General features: G+C 31.6%; 1 protein-coding gene across 6 annotated transcripts; it reads left to right on the top strand.

The window, feature by feature from the left end:
- Positions 1 to 6,775: 6,775 nt before the first annotated feature.
- On the top strand, positions 6,776 to 18,609 carry LOC100266085 (transcriptional corepressor SEUSS). Of its 6 annotated transcripts, none has more exons than XM_010651075.3 (12): positions 6,822 to 7,070; positions 7,371 to 7,406; positions 8,106 to 8,156; positions 8,245 to 9,208; positions 9,294 to 9,413; positions 9,866 to 9,914; positions 11,066 to 11,280; positions 11,433 to 11,501; positions 13,435 to 13,529; positions 14,838 to 14,931; positions 15,252 to 15,321; positions 17,133 to 18,609. In XM_010651075.3, the coding sequence occupies exons 4-12, from the start codon at positions 8,249 to 8,251 to the stop codon at positions 18,077 to 18,079; spliced, it is 2,619 nt and encodes an 872-aa protein (XP_010649377.1). In that variant the 5' UTR covers positions 6,822 to 7,070; positions 7,371 to 7,406; positions 8,106 to 8,156; positions 8,245 to 8,248; the 3' UTR covers positions 18,080 to 18,609. The 6 variants fall into 6 exon arrangements, 5 of the variants coding, with proteins under 5 accessions (XP_059592518.1, XP_010649377.1, XP_010649378.1 ...); XM_010651076.3 differs by lacking the exon at positions 8,106 to 8,156 and having other exon boundaries at positions 8,245 to 8,456; positions 8,544 to 9,208; XR_002029942.2 differs by lacking the exon at positions 8,106 to 8,156 and having other exon boundaries at positions 6,823 to 7,070; positions 17,133 to 18,535; positions 18,574 to 18,609.
- The last annotated feature ends 309 nt before the right edge of the window (positions 18,610 to 18,918 follow it).

Raw genomic sequence — 18,918 nt, forward strand, 5'->3', positions numbered from 1 at the left:
TTGGTTTTCTCTTAAATATGCTAAAAGTAATAAGTTGGTTTTTCTTTACTTTTTAATATTTAATAAAAATAAAACATTAAGAAAAACAAAGAATTTCATGCTTAACACTATTAAATACTATTTAGTTTTACGTTCTATTTAGAATTAAGTATAAAAAAACAAACATCACTTTAAACTTAAAGTTTAAATCCTTCCTAAGGTTTTATTTTTAGGGACTTTGAAATTGCTTATAATATGACTTCTATATTCTTGATGCCCCTAAATCTCCAAAAGAAAGTTTGAAGAAAGACAAAAGTTATGTTTGATTGACGGGATAAGATCGGATATGATAGAATATACCATCGGATATGATTTCTAATAGGATATGATGTCTTTGGATATTATATTCAATAGACATGATATCCTAAGATAACATATCATATCATATCATCTATATATATATATATGATATTGCATTCCAATATTTTCTATTTTAAAAAAATATAAAATTTATCTTACATTTAATAATATTCATAATTAAAATATTTAAATTTTATAAACAATTTTTTATATTATGTTAATCAATATATACAAATAATTTAAATATTAAATAATACATATATTAAATTTTTTAGTGCCTCTTTTTTAACCACAAAGTTAATTTTATCATTAAAAAAATTATTTTGCAAAATAAATAATATAAAAAAATGATAAAAAAAAAATATATATTTATAATACATGGGATATATATATATCTTAAATGTTAGCATAAGATTAACATGCATATCTCATATATAAGAGATATAAAAAAAGAGGATGGATAATATGTCTCATCGCTTATTATATATCATGCATGTTTGGTTGAGTATAGGATAAGATAAATGGTATAATAACTTATCATATCTTATCACCAACCAAACATGGGATAAAAAATGTTATCATCTTTCTTATGTCATCTCATATTATATCCAACTAACCAAACATTACTAAAGGGTTTTATTCTATGTTCTTGTTCTTTGACTTTTTTTCCCTTGTTTTTTTTTTCTTTTTTTACTTTTTATGTTACCAAAGATGAAAAACTAAAATAAGGGTATAAAACCTTTATTTTACTATTTATGCAAGATCCTCCTATTGCTATGCAATTTAACTAATTCTAGGTTGTTTCTAACTCGGAAATTTTCTACACATCTGTATTATTTAAGTAACACTTTTACAAAATATTTGAATCTAAGATATTAAAGAACTAGATGGAAAATAATAACCTATAATTTAAACAAGGAAAATCAAATAATACAAATATATTTAGGGTTTAGGTGTTACAATGTTTGTTTGAAACAATTATGTGCCCTATGACCCATGGTCTCCAAAATGTGAAGATGTGATAAACAATTCAATGGGTTAGGTGGTGTTTGTTTTTTTGGCTTTTTGCTGAAAACCATTTAGTTTTAGAATTTAGATTGTTTGTTTTTTTACTTTTTCATGACTTATTATAAACTTTTTACTAAATAGAAAAAGCCAAAATATGTGGCTTTTTCTAAATAGAAAAAATAACACAATGATTTTTTTTACTTTTTAATACTTAATAAAAATAAAATACTACAAAAACAAACAACCTAATATTTAATACTATTAAGTATTAAGGTTCTATTTAGAATTAAGTAAAAAAACAAACATCACCTTAGTATCTCTAACCCAAAAAAGCTAAAATAGCAATGTTGAAGTTATTTTTTAGCATTAACAATTGTTGTTTACTGCAAATTTTATAATAAACATGAAAAAAAAAAAAAAAAAAACCCAAATGCACATGAAATGGCATTGATCAAAGTAATGCCAAATTGGGCACATGAAATTAATAGCATTTATATTTTGGCATATCAAATTAATAACATTGTTCATTGGAAAACCAATAGTAAATGCAAATGCCATTTTTTAAGGACGACATCCTCTTTAGCATCCCATTTGAGATGCTTTATCTTGAAATTGATCAAATTTCATTGAATAATTCACAATAGCCTAAATCATATCATGACATTGTGATTAATGATCTTTGTAAGTTCATTACAAAGTTCGCTAAAATTTGTTTCTATTTCAAATTGGTTTAGGAGGCAACTAGATGAGTCTTGTGTGTTTCTTGTGTTCATCCTTATTCCGTTGGCAAAATTAACATAACAAGACCAATTGAGCAATGTTTCTTGTCGTTCCGACTTAGTATTACATTCTATGAACATTCCAATGTTGTGACACGATCAATTAGAAAGGTTTCTCATAGAGGTTGTGGGCTCACACTAGCCTTAAGTCTAATATAAGCCACATTCTCAAGGTAATAACCTAATAGAAAATTAAAAAATTATAGTCAAACGACTATCTAACAAAATTAAACTAAGAGTTGGCCAATGCTTCTACATAATTATATAGAAATGGCCTTATGGTTGACATTAAGTTGGAATAATTCATAACATTGGTGTTTGTTTTTTTGGCTTTTTGTTGAAAGCAATTTAGTTTTAGAATTTAGATTGTTTGTTTTTCTACTTTTTCATGACTTATTATAAACTTTTTACTAAATAAAAAAAGATAAAATATATAGCTTTTTCTAAATAGAAAAAATAACATATTGATTTTTTTTACTTTTTAATACTTAATAGAAATGAAATATTACAAAAACAAACAACCTAATATTTAACACTATTAAGCATTAAGGTTCTATTTAGAATTAAGTAAAAAAACAAACACCACCAAGTTAGATTAAGGTGGTATTTGTTTTTTTACTTAATTTTAAATAGAACTTTAATGCTTAATAATGTTAAATATTATATTATTTGTTTTTGTAGTATTTTATTTTTATTGTATTAAAAAATATAGAAAAACCAATATGCTATTTTTTCTATTTAAAAAAAGCTACATATTTTGACTTTTTATATTTAGTAAAAAGTTTATAATGAGTCATGAAAAAATAAAAAAACAAACAACCTAAATTCTGAAAACAAATTGTTTTCAGCAAAAAGTCAAAAAAAACAAATACCACCTAAAATTCTATTTGGAATGACTTGTAAGAAGGCAAAATCTCTATTTTAAACTCAAAAAGAGTTTTTGCATATGTTTGTCTAATTTTAGTTATATATATATAAAAAAAAAGCCTTACAATTAAAAAAAAAAAAAAAAGAAGTTAAATATAGAAGTCAACAAAGCGTTACTTTTGGCAAAAGATCAATTTTGACTTATGTAAGAAGCAATTTTATATTTGATAATAATTTAAAAACCTAATATTATCTTATAAAATTATATCTTTGGCTTTGACTTAACTTCTAGCTAAAAATTAAAAAATTAAAAATTATTCCAGATAAGGTTTGACTGTGTCAAAGGTAATGATTTTATTCAAGATAATTTATTATTTGTGCTTTATTTGAAATAAAAGAACAAGGATAAGCCATGATTTTTATTTATCTCATAAATTGATGTTTGGAAATTATATTTTAAAAGAAGTTTTCGGAGCCAAAAAAATCTTTTTGTCTATTTGGTAAAATCCTTTATTAAATATTTTTTATTTGCTTTTTAATGACCATTTTATCCCAATGAAAGTATTTTCTTGATTGGTTTGAATATATATAAAAAATTTAAATTTTATTTTATGCCTAATAAATATTTATCTAATAATAAATTTATCCATCCAAAATTCACATATCCATATTTTATAATTTAAGTACAATAAACAATAATTAAAAATAAATTGAATATTACAAACAATGCCACTTTTTAAACTACAAATAAATAACAATGAAATATCATAAATAAAATAAGTTTTACAAAAATTAGAATCAATATTATCTCATGTCAAAAAATAAATAAATATAAAAAAAATTAAAGAAATCAAATAGTTGAAAACTAAATTAGGATATATTTGAAATTTTAATTTTTCTTTTAAAAATAAGGAGACAAAGATGGTATTATGCCAATTTCATTAAAATCTATAAAGCTTCAAAATAAGAGTTAAGGTACTAATTTGTGCAACTTGTCTAAGTGCCCTTAATTTGAAGAAATTTAGAAGAAAAAGGGACTTAATAAAAGGCTTGAAAGCAATATAAAAGACCAATCTCATATTATTCAACCTCAAAAGGAGACAAATTTGAAAGATTTCTATATCCTCTCTTGCCCTGCGTAAACTTTCTTAAATGAACATATTTAGGTCTCTCATTCTTATTTATAAATATTAATTACTTCAAATAATTTGAGGGAAAACACTTTGAGATTGGCTCCTCTTTATTCACCCACCAATTTATTTCTACCATTTCTGAAAATATTATAAAAACTATGCATGTGAAGATGATGACCATGATTTCCTTAATAATTTTTTTTTCCTTCCTAATTTTTACTATCAATATCTTATTTAAAAGGGATAATCTTTATGTTTTCAAATATTTTCCTCCTTTATCCACATTCCATTTTTTTTCCATGTCTACTATTTTCATTTTACTATTTAAGTAATTATTTGATACAAGTAAATAGATAACCACTAGGATTGCAATGTGATTGAGCTCATTTGACCCACTTGATCTTAGGTTGTGTTTTGACATCTTTACATTTTTTTTAGCTTGGGGTAGGCTTAAAAAAAATCAAATCCAACTCATTGCAGGTTGAAAAAATTATTTAATTATACTATTATTTTTATTATTATTACTATTTACTTAAGTATTAACTACTATAATATAAAACAAAACGTCAATCAAGCTAGTAAAAACCCTATATAAGATGTTTTTTTCCCCATCTCCATCGACGATAAAGATGTTCATTATTGCTTGCTAATCAGCTAATAATCAAATGTAAGATGTCTCTTTCCCCATTTCCATCAATCAATAGTAAAGATGTTCATCATTTCTTGCTAATTAGCTAATAATCAAATGTACGATGTCTTTTTCCCCATCTCCATTAATCAACGATAAAGATGTTCATCATTACTTGGTAATTAGCTAATAATCAAAATGTACGATGTTTTTTTTCCCCATCTCCATCAATCAACGATAATGATGCTCATCATTACTTGGTAATTAGCTAATAATCAAATGTACGATGTCTTTTTCCCCATCTCCATCAATCAATGGTAAAGATGCTCATCATTACTTGGTAATTAGCTAATAATCAAAATATACGATGTCTTTTTTCCTATCTCCATCAATCAACGATAAAGATGCTCATTATTACTTGGTAATTAGCTTATAATCAAATGTACAATGTCTTTTTCCCCATCTCCATCAATCAATGGTAAAGATGCTCATCATTACTTGGTAATTAGCTAATAATTAAATGCAAACTCATCGTTGAGCTTAACCCTAATAACCCTAGTGTGATCATAGTTTAGAAATATGAGTAAAATTTATACTTGGATTGGGTTTGGGACTTGTAGGAAGTAGTAAAAGTTTTTGATTTCTTTTATATATATTTCCTTATGAATGTGATTTTTCATTTTTGTTTTTGAATTGAACAGAGTAATTTGTCTTACTACTCGATCTTAAGAGAAAGGTTGGTGCATAAGGAGGCATTGCTTTTCAAGAAAGCGAATGTTGACATGCTTCGATCGTTTGTAGGCTATTCTAAACTCTTACTCTGATTTGTGATTTTATATTCAATTTATTGTAATTATCATGGATTTTAATTAAAAAAAAATTGTATCATATTAACAAAATACGTCTGCAATTTTTTTTTTCTAGCATAATTGTTCTGAATTTTTTCTAGCTCATGAATCAATCTCTCCAATAGATTTGCCCCTCATTAGTTAGTAGCATACACATTCCCATGATCCCTAAAATGAACATTTGGGGAGTTTGGTTACCCACATATGCTGTGATAGGCTTTAAATCTTGTATTCTATTACAGATATTGTTTAATTTATTTTAAAACTTTGTAATGATATAACCTAGAATTACTATTTTTTTATTTTTTTTATTCAAGAAAATATATGTGATTAATTTTATGAAAATACAATCATGCCATTGTAAGGAAAATAATACTCTTTTTTCTTATCAACAAGAAATTAGGTATATTAAATTGAAGAAGATTAAAATAATTATGATAGTTGTACTTAAACAATTTAAAAAAAATGATGGTAGATGCACCAAAAAAATTGTAACAAATCTTAAGGCTATGTTTGAATTCATACTTGTGGTGTGTGATGTCATAGAAAAACTTTAGTTTTAGGCTATGTTTAGTTCTTCGAAAATTTGAGAAAAATACGGAAAAGAAAATAATAAAAAAAGTAAAAGAAAAGAAGGACTAAAAAAGTTTTAAAATAGATTTAAAACCAATAAATTATTTTTATATAATATTTCAAACTCATTTCACTTATTTTAATTTATCATGAAAATTAAATAATTTGAAAATATATAAGTTTCTAATTAATTTAATTATATTTTCTTTTCTTTTATATTTTTCATAAAATAATTAAATATGAGAAATTCATTTTCTCCAATTTTTTTTCTTTAATACTTTTTGAGAACCGGACATAATATTAAAGATTTAAAAATTATGTTTATAGCAAAATAATTTACAAATGGAATTACTATGAAGTAGATAGTGATAAACATTTTTATGCGTATCTCTAAACTATACTTGAAATTTTACAATTCAAATTTAATATTTGAAAAAGAAAAAATTGATTGATGGAATGAAGGTGAGGGTTTATGATTCATGTTGAGGGCCAAGCATGGGGATTCAACATACACGTATACAACATAGTCATGAGTCATGGGATGGATGTGGTGAGACACACTTTGACTTCACTTTGAAGGAAGAAGAAAAGAAAAGAAAATTAAAAGAAATTTCAAGTCCACAAGTCCACCAACTCTCGCTCTCACTAAATAGTAAATATCCTAGTTAAGTACGGATGGAGAATACACATCAGAAAATCCTATCTTGTTCATATTCAATAGAAATATAATTAATTATTTTTTTCTTAAATTTTAATTTTTTCTATTCTCTCTCTTTCGGTTTTTATATTTTTTTTCTTCACTTTTAATATATGTCTATATATACGCATATATATATTAAAAAAAATCATTGATATAATATCAGCAAAAGGTTGAGAATCTGAGTCTGCAACTCTGGTGAGTGTTCTCTCTCTAAAACTTGTCAATTTTCGGATTTTGGGTTGTTTCTCATTTGGGTCTTTGGTTCTCTTATCTGGGTTGTGTTTGGTTTTCTTCTTCCTCTGTTTGGTTGTCGAGAAAAACGACGAAAAGAAAATGATTGGAAAGAAACAAGTTTTGAATTTTTTGTTTTGTGGCTACTCAAGTGAGCCAATTGGTTTCATTGGGCAGTGTTGATTCCAGGTCTTCCAAATGGTGGATTGAGTTTTTTGTTTTTTTTAAAGATTCTGATTGTTTTATTTTGCTCCATCTTCGCAGAAGCCAAACGAGCCCAATTCGGGTGTAAAAGTTCACGTAAGCAAATACTTTCGCTGAATGCTCTTGATCAATGTTCTATTTGTTCAGAGGCCATATTGGTTAAGATTTGTTTATAAATTATTTCATGATGTGCGACAATTTTTTTTCTTTGCTGGTGTTTGTTTCCAATGGTTTGGGACTCAATTGTTGGAGGAATTGATAGAATTTTGCAGGGTTTTTAATTAGAGATTGTAATTTTTCAGGAGTAGTATTCATGGCCACAGCTAGTTCCTTTGTTTTGAACTGGTTGATTCATGGTCCGGTGTACTGTAAACCTCAGCTTTGATTGTCAAAGCACTTTGTGATATGGACCAGTCTCTATGGATGCTATTTAATCAACTGTAGCATATCTTCTGCCACCATATTGATTAAGATTGCTATATGATTGATTTGGTGATGCAGCTCCAATCTATTCTGTGTTTTATTGTTTTACAGAATGGTTTGAGGTTTAATTGATGGGAAAATCAGCAACATTGTCCTGACTTCTGAGTTGTTGATGAGAGATTGTTGTTTTGTAGGAGCAATCAATTTTTAGATTGGTCATAGTCAAAGCTAGTTCCTTTCTTTTGCTTTGATTCTTAGCCCTGTCTATTATATAGATCAGTTTTGGTTTATTCGAATGGTGTTTGCTTTGAATGGTTTGAGTCTCAATCGGTGGAAAAAAAATTGATAAAATTCTACTAAGTTGTTGTTTAGGGATCCTTATTTTAAAGGAGGAGTGGATTCCTAGAATGTTCTTACTCAAGGGTATTATACATTTTCTTTTTCATTTTTGTCCCCTGTTGCATTAGGTTAAATTTTTGTATTTGACCAATATCTATGTTTTTGCTTTCAGCAAGATGATGCCATCGGGACCATCAACATCAATTGGTGGTTCCCAGTCTGCCTCGGCTGCACTCCTGAGATCGAACTCAGGGATTTTGGCTCAAGGTGGTCCACAGGGAGCATATTCTTCACTTTCTTCAGTTCGGCCACAGTATGACATGAATTTGGTCGGAAATGCACAAAACATCTCCTCTGGCCTCAGTCAATCTCTTGGAAGTGGGGGTTCGAACTCTGGCCTCTCTCATTCAGGGAGTTTTCAACATGGAGGCCTTGATACAGGACCTGAGTTTGATGCGCTTTCTATTGCAGCAAATGACATTGCTTTCGCTCCACCAGCTGCATCATTTCCACAACTGAACAGTGGGAATCCTGGTTCATCCAGCCAAGTTCAAAACCAGCATCCTCTAAACTCTTCTGGGAATCAGGTATTGCCAGATCAACTGCAATCTCAACTCCAACAGCTTGAGCGGCAGAAATTTCACCACGGACAGCAGTTGCTGCAGCAATTCAGCCAACAGCAGCTACATCAATTGCACCCTCAACAGCAGCCATATCAAGCAACTCAAGGTGGGTCGGGGGGTGTGGGTGTGAATGATCAAAATTGCCCACAGCAACAGTTGCAATTATCACAACAGAACCAGGTTGGCAGAGGTATTCCGCCTGTCAAAATTCAACCTAATCGTTTAGACCAACAAATGTTTTTGCAGCAGCAACAGCAACGTCAACAATTTCTTCACATGTCGAGGCAGTCTTCTCACGCTACTGCTGCTCAGTTGAATCTTTTGCAACAGCAGCGTTTGTTGCAGCTGCAACAACAAAAGCAGCAACAACAATTGTTGAAGGCAACTCAGCAGCAACCCCAATTGCAGCCCCAGTTTCAACAGCCAAATCTGCCTGCAAAACTGGTCTATGAACCTGGAATGTGTGCTCAGCGTTTAACTCAGTACATGATTCAGCAGAAGCATAGGCCTGATGTATGGTTTTTTCAACTGTGGAATGAGTATTTCTTATGCATCTGGTGTTATACTGGTCTGATTGTGGTGATGATTTCTTATTCAGGGCAACAATATTGAATTCTGGCAGAAATTTGTTGCTGAATTTTTTGCTCCCAATGCAAAGAAAAGATGGTGTATATCACAATATGGAAATAACCGACAAACAAATAGCCCTTTTCCTCAGGTATGTTGCTAGATAAAACCAGTTGATTAACAATTCAGAAAGGGAAGGATTTCATTGGTGGATGGCCTCTCTTGTGATGTCAAGCTTTACCACAATGAACTATATTCACTGTCACATAATGTTTTAAGATGCATGTTTTTGGCAATTGAAGTTCCTGCCTTGGTGCGCATAATTTAATCCTCTAAAAGGACACTGCCTTTGAATCCTAGCAGGTTTCATACAAACCTTGAGGTCTTTTTTTTTTTTCTTTTTTTTATTTTTTTATTTTTTTTTTATTTTATGAAGGTTTCTGGTGGATTTAGCTTCCCTTTATGATCCACCTGAGATTTTTGTGGTGATGCAAGTGGAACAAATATTCAACATTTAAATTATTTTTTGTAGGATACTGCTATTCCTTCCTTCCTTCTAATCAAAGTGAGATGACATTATAATCTGGATAAAATATTTTGCAGGATGTCTGGCACTGTGAAATATGCAATCGCAGGCCTGGTCGTGGTTTTGGTATGTCCTTTTTTTTTTCAATATATATATATATATATATATATATATATATATATATATTCTTCAACCTTTTGCTTTTTGTAATTCCTTAAAGAATACCATTTTATGAATTTTACTGCATCTTCATTTTTTGGATTTGATGCCCATCACTATGCGACTAGGATGAAAGATCTAAAAATCCAACATATTAGGGTCATTTCTTACAGGGTGGGAATTTGGAAATTTGCATATCTCAATTTGGTTCAGATTGATTCATTTTGCATATGCTGAACTTATGTGGCATATAGTAGAGGAAAGCTCATGCTTTGTTATATTTCAAGGAGCTGATGTTTTTCTATGACTTCTCATCTATTATATTCCTGTTAGCTGCAAAATTCATTCTTGTGCCAATTATCATGATGGCACAATGAAACTATGGATATGGTGTGACAAATTGAAATGGCAGCAACTTTTCTGTACAATCTGTTGTCATCTCTAAGGACCACCCCTCTCATAATGCTCAAACTTTTCCCCATGCTCTCCTAGATTTTTCCCTTTCTTTCACTCAAGCCCTCACATCCCTCTTCTTTATGTGTGTGATTGTGTATCTATTTATCTATGGAAATGAAAGAGAAAAAAATGGAATTATTGAGTATCCGTTTGGATACACTTCCTATTTTTTGTTTTTGAAAATAGAAAATAGTAGTAACTTTTATATAAAATACAAAAACTCTTAGAGGCTTACATTGAAATGATACTGATTTTTTTTAAAAAAAAGAAGTATTAAAAAAATTTTACTAACTCAAATTTAAAAATGTTTGAAATTAATTTTTAAGGACGTAAGGTAAGTCTATGCTTTTTGTATAAGAGTTTCTACTTTTTATATAGAAGTTAGTATTCCTTTCCAATTTTAAAAACAAAAAACAAGAAGTGTATCCAAACAAGATCTAAGTGAACTCTTCCCCATTTTTTTTTTAATTTTGATTAAAATTTAGAACTTATTAAAATTTTTCTATAGAAATATTAACAAATTCTTAAATTATTAACCGAGTATATACTTGATGAAAAATGAATAAGTTGCATTTTTCTTTTGACATTTTTGAGATTCAAAATCTGATGGAACTTCATGCTTTCTTTTTTTGGTTATAAATGATTTTGTTATTGCACTTCAGAAACAACTTTTGAAGTTCTCCCCAGGCTATGCAAAATCAAGTATGACAGTGGCACTTTGGAAGAGCTTCTATATTTTGATATGCCCCATGAATATCAGGATGCAGCCGGTCAGATTGTACTAGACTTTGCTAAAGCAGTACAAGAAAGTGTCTTTGAGCAACTACGTGTAGTTCGTGATGGGCAACTTCGTATTGTTTTCTCCCCAGATCTAAAGGTTGGTAAATGATCTTCTTGTACAAGAGATTTCAGCTTAAAGTAAATCTCTTGTGCTCCTTTTCCTTCTTTTCTTCTTTTTTTTTTTTTTTTTCCCAACTACTTATATTTTTGTTTATATATATATATATATATTATTTTTTAATTTTCTAGATCTGCTCTTGGCTGTTTTGTGCTCGGCATCATGAGGAACTTATCCCTCGAAGATCAATCATACCTCAGGTAAACAATCCAGTGCTTTCACTTTCTTGCATAGAATAATGCTCTTCTGATTAGCAATAAACTTGTGAACTTACTATACATTCTTTGGGACCTTCATTTAGTGTGGTTAAATGGTTTGATTGAGCCTTTGTATGTATGGTTTTGCTGATATATCTACTCTTTGTTATCCATTGTTGAGTGGGCCTTCCTTTTGATCTTTTATAAATATTGATAGGAATGCAACTCATAGAAAATGAGAGGGAAAAAAATAATAATAATAATGAGGAGCTGGAGTGATAGCATTTATCCTTTCTGCAAAAGTGCAAGAAAGCTAACTTAAAGTTGAGAGCTGAGACTTGAAACATAAATGTTTGAACTAGAAAAAAGCATAAATGGTTGAACTAAATAAGGTGCTTCTACTTCTGACTTATCAAGTAAATGAGCTTGCCAAAGAATCATAGCCACCCTCGTACTGGAGGTAGACTTTGTGGACCTGTTGGACTCAAGTAAGATGCTTTCCTAATAATCAGGAGTCTGGAATGTCTCAGGTAAAGTGATTGCAGCAGTAATCATCAATTTGTGCATCTTATCATGAATCCTTTCCCTAAAAATTTTTTGTGTTACTTATCATACACAGTTAAATCTTGAGAGAATATACAGAAAAACAAGTAAACATGCATGAAATGCATTTATCACAAGTCTGAGGCATAAGCCATATATAGCCCTTTTTTGAAAATATTTTGGGGTTGTTTGATAAAATAGTCCAGTATGAGCACCGAAATTTTCCATGCCAAGTTCTTTAGATAACAGATTACAGTAATCACTGGAATTTCCTTATTCACTGTAAATGAGTTTGAACTTTTCACCTGGAGTGTGCTAGCTTATTGCAAACTGAATATCTTTCCTATGTGGGGTTTTAAACTATCAAATCAACATAAAAAATTTGCTCTTGTTTTATTGGCTTAACAACATAGTTGTCATTTCAGCAGTGATAGGGAACTTATTATAATTATTTTGGTACATGAATTGAACCTAGAACCTCTCTATCCTCACTCTGCCATTGCCAGTTGAGCTAGGGCTCAGAGGCACTCACTTGTACAAATTCGGCACCCAAGTTTTCCAGTACCAATATTTACTTTTATCAAACTTGTGCATGGCAGCAAGGCTAAAACATGCTTCAATTTGTGCATGTACAGATGTGACACACTAGAGGTTAGATGAAATATGTGTAATTCAATGTGATAATTCATTGACTTAATTTATCACAAAATCAACAAGTAAACTCTTTAAAATTTCATCTATGCTTTAAAGTTTCAACTAGGCTACTACTATCAACTGTCTATTGACCATTATACCAAAGCTTCCAACTATTAGAGACCAACATACCAAAAGTAAACCATTGACAAGTAAAAATAGACAGACTAGGGATGTTGAAACCACAGAGTTCACAAAATTTGTTGAAAAAATTTGTATCATTGGATTCTTGCTGAGATTAGAAACACAAACAGTTGGAAAGAAAGAAAAAATGTTAAGACACCAATATATATGAAGGCATATATGAAGTTCATGGAAGATGGGAGAAAGTACAAAACAGAGTTAGATGCTAAGTGTCAGAAGAAGAATTTTCTTTTCTCTTCTTTTTTTTTTTAAAAAAAAAAAATATATTTTAAAGAGATTTAAAGAAGGAAAATGATCCTATTACAATGTTTAAAGTACCTTTGAAACCTAGCTGCACCTTGTGCCTAATTCCTTTATGGAAATATCTCTCGGGGGTTTATCTTCAATTTTCCCACTCTTTTTATGGTGATTTTGCTCATGTTACGTTTCTACCCTTTTATGTTTGATTCGTTCTCATCTAGTGGTACTGTTGAGGTGGTATGATGGTTGTGGGGTTATGATAAAATAGTATCATCTCACAGCAAAGGGATGTTGACCAAAGTCAATGTTGTTCCAGGTTAGTCAGCTTGGAGTTGTGGCGCAAAAATACCATGCTGCTGCTCAAAATCCATCAAACATTTCAATGCAAGAATTAAAAAATAACTGTAATACGTAAGTCACTCTTTTAACATTTGTTACCTTGCTTTTGTAGATTAACTGAACTCTACTTGTTGCTATCTTATTTGTTAAGGTGCCACGTGGCTCTTCAAATATTTCATGTATATATTCAGTTCAGAAAATTTTCCTTTTTTCTGAATGGTGTAAAATTTGGAAGCTTGGTTTTTTCTGCATCTAATGCTCTGCTCTCTCTGCTGTGTGTACATGTGCCCATGAGCATCGACACAGATTTGCATCCCAGGGTGCATGCAAACAATGTATACACATTCCTGTATGATGCAGGACAGTTGAAAAGCCATCTAGAATAGCGTGACTCAAAAACTCTCCTTACTTTTTGTCTCATGAATGTAGAGGTTTATGTGTATGAGAGTGTACACATTTCTGCTTGTGTTAGCTGATACACAAAAAATGCATGCATTCTCAATTGGTGCTGGACAGTAAAGCCACCAAGTAATGTATGACTAAAAAACTGGATTCTCTTTCTCTGTGAAAAGTGCAAGAACAGTTGTGCAATACATTTTTTGAAAAGCTACTTACAAGTTTATGACTTGAAAAGTAATAATTCTCTCTCTCATGTGACCCATCATGAGTTCTTGCATGGTTATCTACAGCCTGAGAGCCAACAAGGATTGAATAGCTTGAAGACTTAACCTGGCAAAGCCTTTTCTTTCCCTTTATTTCCCCCAATATCTCCACTTGGCTGCAGGAGTCCTATTTTTCCATTCTATTTATTCAGGACTCATTTTCATATGGCATTGGCAATGGTGTTATGCTGGTTCTCATCTTAGGTTGAACTCCTTTCTCACAAAAATGGGGAAGGGAGAGAAGACAGTAAAAGAAAGGGAAACAGTGGATAACTTGTGGAATTAACTCATGCATTTTAGGCATAGTCAACTTTACCTTCATAATTTGTGCCATCATCTTGAAGATGCAGACTAAGAAAAGGAAAATCTGTTTTAAGTTCCCTTGGGGCATGATTCATAATTCATACAACTTTTTTCTATGGTATCCTTTAGTTTTAAGCATGAAGTCAGTTTTATTTGTTTGGATAACTCTGTGAGTGAGATGGAAACCATATTTGTACAGTTAATGACTGAGTTGTGCAGTTCTTGTTTTTTATCATATTTTTTCTTTCTTCTTTCTTCTTTTGTTTTGTTCACATTGATCTTACCCTTAAGGCAAAGGCAGCATTCAATTTTTCTATGATTCCTGCATTTTATGTTAAGATTGATGAACTTTTCTAATTCTTACATTAAATTTCCCTATTTGTATGTTTACCAATTATTAAATGCAATTTCTCAGGTTTGTCTCATCAGCTCGTCAATTAGCAAAAGCATTGGAAGTGCCATTAGTTAATGATTTAGGATATACAAAGAGATTTGTGCGGTGCCTTCAGGTATTATTTGTTCTTGACGGACTCTGATTTCCAGTTGGTTATAGCCATGATTAGAATTTGAATATAGCTCGTCTCTTCTGCACCCTGCAGTTGCAGGGTCAGAAAACAAATTTATTGTTTTAAGACTATCATGTTCAGAACATTTGGGTTGGGTTAGTTCCCTCAACCCCAACTTGGAAAAACAAGAAAACAGGTGGTGATTAATAGTTGTAAAGAGTGTTGCAGAAAATTAGGAGAAAAAGAACCTTAGATTTTTGATGTGTGAACCTCTTTTAAACATTCAGCTCTACTAAAAACTATTATCCTTTGTTAAATTGCAGATATCAGAGGTTGTGAACTGTATGAAAGATTTGATTGACTATAGCCGAGAAACCGAGAAAGGACCTATAGGTAGGCTTGGCATGTTTTCCTCTTTTGATTGCAATCTTCTTTCACTTACCCTGAAGATATCAAATCATTGCATACAGGATGTAAATAGTGCATGCTATATAACTGAATCTCTCGTATCCTTCTCTTTTCAGGAGCTACATAGGCTGTAGAATGTTTTACAATACAGGAACTCCTTTTGTTGAACCTATGATTATACCTTGCTTCTATTGTTGGCCCATGATTCATAAGTGCTGCTTCTTGTTCTTCATAATTCAGTTGGGCTTCAGATAGTAATGCTGAACTTCAGTTCTTTATTTCTTATCTCTTGTTGTTTGTTTTAAATATTTGAATACTTTTAGCTGCTTTTGGAGGTTAGATTTTCAATGTCCTGAATCCGTCTTCTTTTTTTTAATTTTCTTTTTTCTTTTTTTTTGTGCTTGCTAATCAAGGTAAATTGTTCTTGTATTGTGGCTGACTAAAATATACGGGCTTAAAGCTTCATCTCTAGAGTTGCACCCACCCCTCACCCACTCACCAAAAGAAAAAGAAAAAATAAGCGACAAGTAAACCTTTTAAATGAGGACCAAAATTTAGAAAACACTGGCTTTTAAAGTCAAGTTTTGTTAATGAATATGGGGAAGCAACATCAACTAGCCTAAACAACTCCAAAAATATGCAAGAGAAGAAATCTTAATTAAGAGGAAGACTAACTCAAACAGTTAATCCAACAATTGTTTTCCTTTTTTCTTTTTAATAATGTATACAACCTTTTATGCATGTTGGGCACCATCTCCCTGTTACTGCAAAAAGAAAAAGAGAATTAAGAAATAGCTAATTTTCTCGGATGTTATCAGGATTTAGGAAGTGCTGTTTCTTGTAGCACTCACTGTTGATTTCCATTCTATTTACATTGTTGACTTGGGTTGAGGGGAAAAAATTTCTAATTTAATGAACTTGACTAAATCATGCCATGATATGCGTACACCATGTGGATCATAAGGAGTTAGGAATTGTTTTCTTCTAGCATTACTTGTAATATAGGCTGTGTTTGGTTCGTGGAAAGTGCTAAGGAAAGGAAAAAAATTTCTTAAGGAAAATTATTATCTCATGTTTGGTTGACCATAGAAAATACGAAAGAAAATCAAATATAATTTAAATTAGATGGAAACAAATGTATTTTCAAATTATTTATTCTTTATATAGAATAGGAAAAATAAGTCAAATGAGTTTAAAGAAATATGCAAAAATAATTTATTAAATTTAAATTTTCTGCAAACTAAACATAGTGATAGCATTTGGACAACATTCACTATTGAACTCCAATTGGCATATGAATTTTTTTCTATTTTCCACTTTATTCATGGTGGAACTGGGTATGGGGTGATATTTTCATGGTTTTGCTTCAGTTATTTAATTATATCAGTAAAATGTGCATCCATATATCAGCCATCGTTCTTGCATTATGCCACATGGTGGGAGTTCCACTGAACTTAGGACAGATGAGTAGCCCATTGAACATGGACCACATGGCCATAGTGGTGGTTGTTGAGACTTAGTAGCCGTAAGTGTCTCAGGCGAGAATCTGGATGTCTATGCCGTGGGAGGTTTTATCTACAATCCTTGTTATGTACTTCCTTGCAATAAAGTGGGTCTCTTCTAATGACTATTCATATAATTAGTTCTAAGATAAAAATGCATGATGTATAACTGCAATTATTGCAACGTTGAACATGTTTGTTGAAATTTTGTAACTTGAGATGAAAAGAGCCGTGTTACTGAATAATTTATCACTTATCATGTATGATAATTAGTGACATCTGTTTCTTCTTCAGAATGTTTGGCCGAGTTTCCTCGTAGAAGCAGCCGATCATCTGGGATGCATAACCAATTGGAGGAGGAGCAACACCTTCAGCAGCAAAATACAAGGCAGAGGATGAATAATGATGATTATGCTTTAAGGGGATCAGCCACTCAGGTTTCTGCCTGTAATGGTGTTCCAAGTGTCAGTAATGGCCACAGCATAACATCTACTTCAACATCTGCCACCGCAATTGTTGGGCTTCTCTGCCAGAATTCCATGAACTCCAGGCATGAAAACCAGATGAATAATCCTAATAGTCCCTTTTCCGCAACTCCAGGTCAGATCCCATCTGCTGGGTCCTCAACTACACCACCATCAACACAACTCAACCCCTCCTCTCCTTTCTCGTGTCTGACACCATCCTCATCTCACAATCCCACTCCACTTTCTCAGACTGTCTTAACAGCAGAAGCCACTGCAAACCACATCACTTCAGAAAATTCACCTACAAATATCCTTTTCCAAAAATCCTCTGAGTCAAACGAGGCAGATCCAAATGAACACCTGAGCTCTGTTGAGAGAATAATACAAGAAATTATGAGTTCATCACAGTTTAACAGTGCAGGTAGCATGATCAGTGTAGGTTCCGTTGGAAACAATGTGAAAAATGGTAGTGGGATGACACAAATAAACCACAGTTCTATTGGTGGTGGTGACAGCACAATGGGAAGCAGGATAAATAGCAATTCAAGTGTTGGGGCTGCAGGATTTGGAAACTTTGATGGTGGAATTGGTGTCTCTGCCACAGTTAATAGAATCAGAGCAACCATGGGGAATAACTCTATGACCTCAAGTGTTGAGGTAGGCATGCCATCGATGCCTCAGGATGTTACTATGAACAATAAGCAACAGGATATGAAATCTCTCAATGGGGTTGGAGGAGGATTAAATGATTTCAATAATCTCCGGTTCAACTAGAAATCATCTCCTTAAGGGATTTTTTAGTCTTCTGATCTGTTTGTTTCTCAATAATGAAAGTAACCTGCTCCTACTAATCTGATAAGTTTCTGATGTTGATGAAAGGTGCTCGTCCATGGTGCATTGGTGACTGCTTCGACAACATGTGAGTTTGTAAGCTGTGATCCATAGTGACAGGGGCTTTTTCTCGGGCATGGTACTAATTTCATAGGAAAATGACACACATAGTCTGGCAATTTCCGTTTCAAACTTGATCCTCTTTCAGTTTCTCCTTCTATGCTCAGTTTAGTACCTCGTTTGTGGGGTTTCCTTTCATAATTAGTTGGTGTCTTAAGGTTTCACATAGCAGCTTCTCTCATTGTTTCATAATGGAAGTTCAACTAGAGGGACTACAGTTTTAGGAAGTTTTGAGGTTTCTTTGGTCCTTGTTGACTATGGTATAATAACTCTGCTGAGGTATAAATTCCATGGACTATGTTTGTGTTTCATTTTAGTGAGGAAATCATAATGGAGGTCAGGCATTTGTTACATATCCTTTCCATTTGTTTTCTGTTCCATGCCACTGGACTTTACTACTACAGTTAAAATAAAAGGATCCTGTTTAGAAACTGAATGCTCCAAACCATGGTGACAAATTCAGGTCTCCGACCTGGGCGATGCTCAAGCCATTGGTTGGTACTCTTAAGGAAACATTCAAGAGTATTGGCAGTTGTGATTTTATGAGATTGTAAGGTGCTGAGATGCCCTTAATCATGTGGGTGAAATTCTTCCTCCGGATATCACCAATTTCTTTTCTTTTCTTTAATTAGAATCTTATGAAATCATCTCAGGAAAAGAAA

The sequence above is a fragment of the Vitis vinifera genome, chromosome 4, assembly GCF_030704535.1.
Source record: "Vitis vinifera cultivar Pinot Noir 40024 chromosome 4, ASM3070453v1".
Taxonomy (NCBI): domain Eukaryota; kingdom Viridiplantae; phylum Streptophyta; class Magnoliopsida; order Vitales; family Vitaceae; genus Vitis; species Vitis vinifera.

Excerpts from the sequence above, each read along its gene's own strand:
- LOC100266085 (XM_010651075.3), top strand. The coding sequence starts at position 8,249 with ATGATGCCATCGGGACCATCAACATCAATTGGTGGTTCCCAGTCTGCC. Across the intron at positions 9,209-9,293 it reads AGCAGAAGCATAGGCCTGAT|GGCAACAATATTGAATTCTG; the intron begins GTATGGTTTTTT and ends TTTCTTATTCAG. Across the intron at positions 9,915-11,065 it reads CAGGCCTGGTCGTGGTTTTG|AAACAACTTTTGAAGTTCTC; the intron begins GTATGTCCTTTT and ends ATTGCACTTCAG.